Genomic DNA, 5860 nt, shown 5'->3' on the forward strand with positions numbered 1-5860 from the left:
ATGTCTTTACATCTGATACTGGTGCTGATTCCGTTTACAGGTGAGAATAAATTCACTTACAAAACTTTATCAGTGTGAAATAATAAGAATAATACCAGAGTGTTTGTGTTTGCTTTTAAAAAGTGAAAAGTTTCACTGATGTGTTGTGGGACAAGTCTGGCTCATTCAGGGGACTGATATTTATGAGTACTTTGATATTGTAGTTGTGTATATTTATGTACGGATCATTCCTCATATTTTAATCTGCCCTTTAACACACTGTTTAACTGGTTGGATTTGGTGGTTAAAGGTGAAGGTTTCAGGTTTTTGGCCTCTCGCACATCTCAAGTCTGAATTTCTTCAAATTCTGACCAGTTGTCTCCTCGAATGAAAACTTAACGGATTCGATTTCAGTGATCAAGTGTCAGAATGACCTCATGAGTCTGGAAACAAATGTACATAGACTTGAACTGGACTGGTTGGCTGAGGCATTCAAATGCAGAGAGAAAACTGTAGTTGATGTTTTTCAGGTTTAGGGTTAGCCCTAACCCTAACCCTAACCCTAACCCTAACCCTAACCCTAACCCTTTTGTGTTAATTTACAAAGTTATGTCTACAATAATCGTCACATTCAGAAGTGTATGAAAATATGAGTCTTTTTCTTAGTTTAGTTTAAGTGTTGCTGTCTCTCTCTCATTTCCTCCACAGTGATCGCTGACCAAGATTCCTCCATCTACATCAGAGCTGGAGCTGAAGTCACTTTGCCTTGTGGCATTGTGAGAGATGATCATGTGAACTGTGGAGCTACTGACTGGTTCTTCAATGATTCAGAGAACCCTGGATCAGCATACCTGTTTGTAAAAGGGCAGCTCAACAGATTTGTGATTTCCAAATCTAAAGCAGGCAGACTACGTCTTGCTGCAAACTGTTCTCTGGTTATTAGGGAGGTCACAGCTGAAGATGCTGGTCAATACATCTGCAGTCACTCTGACCAGATCAATGAACGTCATGTGTTTTTTATCTATGTTGTCAGCGGTGAGTAAAAGACTCTCTTCATAAAAACATTATGATATTTCTGATATTTTTGAAGGACATAGTTTCACTCTTGTTATCTTTCTCTCACAATATCTCGATCAACACCAGTGACTGAGCACGAGAGAACTGATGAGGTGACGTTGAGCTGCTCTGTGTCGACATTTGCAAGGTTTGGACTCACAGTGAAGTGGCTGTTTATGAATATGGATATGGATGAAAACAACAAAGAACTGAAGACGTCAGAGTCTTACAGCTCGGCCAATGTGAGCTTCTCAAAATCCCATTCTGTTTACAAGATGAAGAACTATAGCTCATTAATATGTAAAGTGAAGGATAAATACACGGAGGAAAAGTATGCCTTCATCCCTCCGTCATCAGGTGAGAAAACACAGATCATGATGAACTGCTCCTGATCCAGTTAATTCTATTTGTTGATACATTTCTTTTTCTTAAGCAGGAAACAATGAGATGACAACAGGTACTGAATATCAGCTGCACCGCTCATTCATCTCTGTGCTGCTCGAGTTCATGGATTTAATGTTAACAACATTTTTAAATACAGGAAGTTGGACTGAACAGGAAACTAAAGCACTTGTCATTCTGTTTACAGATTGGTGGTGGTACATTCGTCTGGTTGTGGGTTTTGCCACAATCGTAACATTGGTTGTGATTCTCATCAAATGGAGAAGAAACAAGGTGGGAACATTCACAGATGAAACTAAAATGTCACTTACAGAGTTTATACCTCCGCCAAGTTTTTATTTATCTTGTAATAACGCCCATGAAATAATGATGTCATCATAAGTTCTAAGGTTTTAATGTGAAAGTTAAAGTTATGGATGTTTCTTTGTGTTTTGATACAAAAACACGCAAAAAAATGCTGTGACTGTTTTGGCAGCACTGCATTGGGTTATCTCTCTGTCACTATGGTTATTGTGCTACATCCTGACCTGTTGTGTAACTGTCTTTTTTTTAATTCCATATTTATCATACTTCCTTATCAACATTTGTATTTTTGTTGTGTTTTGTGAAGCACATTGAACTACACTAACCAGATGAAAGGTGTTATACAGATTGATTGATTGATTGATTGATTGATTGATTGATTGATTGATTGATTGTATATCCTACAGATCCAGGGTGGTGATGTTGCAGTGGCCTTCAGCACTGGGGAAGCTCCCTCCTCTTCTACTGGACCCTCAGATGATCCCAGCAGCCTCTATGAGAACGTCACAATCATACAATAGTAGAGTCACGTTTGACATCGATACATTTATAACATGAATCATTTGTTACAACTTTTCTGCTGTGAAAACAAAGTCACTCGTAATAATGTGATTCTCATTAGATAGAAAAGAAACAAAGGTGGGAACATTCCCAGATGAAACTTTGATTTAGTTTAAACCACTGCCAAGGCCCGACAGTCTGTAAAGTTTTCTATAAAAAGTTACTTTTATCGTGTGGACTGGATTTAACCATTTTTCAGCCATTTTATTGATTTTTGAAGTTTGTCGTCCAAAACTTGAATATTTTATATTGTATCTCCACATTCTTCTGATCCAGCTGTTATTCTTATACATTACAATGGTGACGTCTTATTTGTAAGATAATAAATTGTACTTTCTTGAATGTTCTTGTCTTGTATTATTATTATATTATTCATTTATGTACACATATGCTAGATTTTTTTTACACTTTTGTTTTTATATCTCAAGTTTTTTTCAACAAAGTATTGAAAAAAAAAAGTTGCTATTAGATTATATGTTTGAAACTTGTCAGTGTGGCCACTGGAGGGAGTAAACACTCAAAAGCACTTAATAAAATACATAACTCGGCTCCAGAGGAGGAGGATAACAGATGGACATTTAGGCTAAAAACATGAATATGAATCTCAGGGCTTACGAACACTTGGATAACACCTTAGCATATTTGCACCATTGCATTCTGCACTATTTCACACACTTGCTCTATTTTTTCCTTTTTTGTTTCCGTTTCCCGTTAATTCCCGTTAATTCCCGTATATTCCCATTAATTCCCATGGAAAGTTTCCAACTTTGAATATTCCCGGAATTTTGCAACCCTAATTATTACACACAGACATAAAGATCTGTTCAAGTAGGGGCTCTGATGTAGCGTATGCAATTTTGTGTCAATTGGAGAATGTTACCACAACTTAATTTTCACACAGGTCAGTAGTTCGGAGCCGGTTGGATAATGCAGAGTGGATTAACAAAGTACTTCTTGTTTAATGGCGAATCAGTTGGTGGCGCTATGACCCTGAGGAAATATTGACACATAGAGCTGTTCATGCTTGGACTCTGATCAGGAGAGAGAAGTTTGGTAGTGATAGGACAATGCATAGTGGAGTTATGACAACATCGTGTCCTCTGGTGAAGGATGATCCTTCCTCGCACATCAATGTTTACACAGTTTGAGGAAATGTCACACTTCTGACTATGTTCCAATGACTTGACTGAGCTCTTTTGAGCTGTATATTGTAAAGCAGCCAGGAGCAGTTCAAAACATGTCACTTCCTGTAGCCACCAGGGGGCGCTGGGATTTCAAGTCATAATATCTGAGTAGATGTCATCAGGCCGGGACTCTTGTCTCACATGTCTAGTTTGGACTTGATTGGACCGTGTATGTCCGAGATACAGAACCTTGTGTTTTGATGGCGTTTATTCAAACTTTGACGCCACGCCACGGTCACATCGTGTGACGAAATATCGATCTTTAAATCAGTTTTTATCTCTGTCTTGTTGTGATGACACTCATATGAATTTGAAGTTGATCTGATGAAAGCCCTGGGACAAGTACTTCAAAGTAAAAATGTGGAATATGGCCAAAATGGCCATTAAATGGAAAATGGCGGGCTTCCTGTTGCGTTTTTCATAATGCTCCTTGAGACTTTTTTTATGACTGGTTAGCTACACTGTTGTCCCGATTTTGGTGAAGATCGGTCAAGGGAAAACCTAGGGGTTGGTTCCAGGGGGCGCTGTTGAGCCATTTTGCCACACCCATTTCAAATTACTCCAGAATAGGTACATTTTCACCACTCTCTGATTTATTGCAAACTGAAGAAACTTTCTGAGCATGTTGAAGCCCTCAAAAAGACCATTCTATTGCCTGAATAATAATAATAATCACTTCAATTTCAATAGGGCCTCCCACCGTTTGGTGCTCGGGCCCTAAGTATAGTTTCCTGTTGTTTCCTTCCGGTCATGTGTTTTTGTTTCTCAACATCTCTACTTCCAGACTAAAATGCTGACCTGGCATTTTCTTTTTTCCACAATTTGTTTCATTCAGAAGTAAATAAATTCCAAACTGAATTGTAAAAAATTACACTTTTTGGTACAAATTTTTTGTTTTGGATTTTTCCAATATATCCACACCATTAGAGAAAAAGAAAAAAGGTATTGTCATCCAAATTTCTACATAAAATCCAATCACACAATTTATTAATTTGATTCGTGATATAACTTCAAGGATGAGTGATTAACCAAACCACACAAAATCACATTAATGTGTCCTTTAAAAGCCCATCCCTACTACAGTTAATGTGCATATTTTATCTTCCTGTTTAAATATTTTTTGAGCCATTTACACCCTTACAAAAGTTTCATCAACTGTGGCTGTGTGGCAATGAAGATGATGACAATTTTTTTGTTTTTTAATATGGAGAAGTTGTTGCTATGATGCAATGAGCCCAGTGAAGCCAGATAGAGCTAATCTGCTTTGCTACGCTCAGGTCTGAGGTGAAAGGGAAATCTATCTGTTCTCTTTGGAATATAAATCAATACTCCACCCCTTTTATTTCACAAAAATTAATGTTGAAAAGTGAAAACACTAATCGATTATGTCTGTGAGCATAATCTAACAAGTGTTTCATATCAACTGACAGAAAAGGATTATTGTTTGTGTCTTGTTGAAATGCTGTACAACTGACATGTATTTCTTAGAGCTCAAATCTTTCATTGATTGAATTAATCGTCTCCAACACAAGTCTAGGTTGTGTCTTTTGTGTGTTTTAAACATCTTAGTATCTCAGGAAAAGGAGGATTGGGAAATTGTCTTTTCTGTCTACTGTCGTTAATTAACCAAATCAATCATATCAGGATGAGAAATTCAAACCTAACTTTAAACTTAACTAATTCTGTGCTTAATAGAATTGGAAAATAAAATAAAATAAAAATTGGTTTCACCTGCAGTTGCTTTTATTCCACATTCAAATCATCCATTTAAAATTCAATAATTAAGACAGTTTTATTCTATTTAAATTTGGCATCTAAAACAGGGGGTTGACTCACACTCCTTGTAACTCTTGTTAGACTCTGCAGACCTAAAAATAAATATGTTTTACATTATAACCAGACCCAAAGTCAGATTCTTGTGGAGTTTAATGCTGATTTTGTTGTATCTTTGTTTGTGTGTTAACAACAGATTTCATTATAAAGACTGGATACATTTCTTTCTTTCTTAATTTCTCTCTTTCCTAATAAATGAGTATGAAATGGGTGGCAGCTTCTCGTTTCTACGGAAGAAACCGTGATGCTCGTAACACTGAAAGATGTGTTCATATCTTTTCAGACACAGTGAAGTTAAAGATGTGGGGAACCACAGAATCACATTTGATTCACGTGAACATTTTGAAGCCCAAGTCAATAATGTTATTAAATCGTATTACAGTAAAATCCTCCATGCACATGTGACCTGAACAAATGGTAAAATAGCTCTTGGCTCCATGTGTTTGAATATTAACCTGAATAAGTTACATTTATTCAGTAACTTCAAGATAAGTTTGCAATTTTTTATTGTTTTTTTTAACACAGGAAAAAAACAATGAACA

The 5860-nt window shown here is 36.6% G+C and overlaps 1 protein-coding gene across 1 annotated transcript; it reads left to right on the forward strand.

Annotated features, from left to right (window-relative positions):
- LOC133002998 (uncharacterized) lies at positions 1 to 2555 on the forward strand. The gene is made up of 6 exons (XM_061072586.1): positions 1 to 40; positions 688 to 1014; positions 1123 to 1392; positions 1472 to 1492; positions 1625 to 1710; positions 2148 to 2555. The coding sequence occupies exons 1-6, from the start codon at positions 1 to 3 to the stop codon at positions 2259 to 2261; spliced, it is 858 nt and encodes a 285-aa protein (XP_060928569.1). The 3' UTR covers positions 2262 to 2555.
- Positions 2556 to 5860: the final 3305 nt, after the last annotated feature.

The sequence above is a fragment of the Limanda limanda genome, chromosome 6, assembly GCF_963576545.1.
Source record: "Limanda limanda chromosome 6, fLimLim1.1, whole genome shotgun sequence".
Lineage (NCBI taxonomy): Eukaryota > Metazoa > Chordata > Actinopteri > Pleuronectiformes > Pleuronectidae > Limanda > Limanda limanda.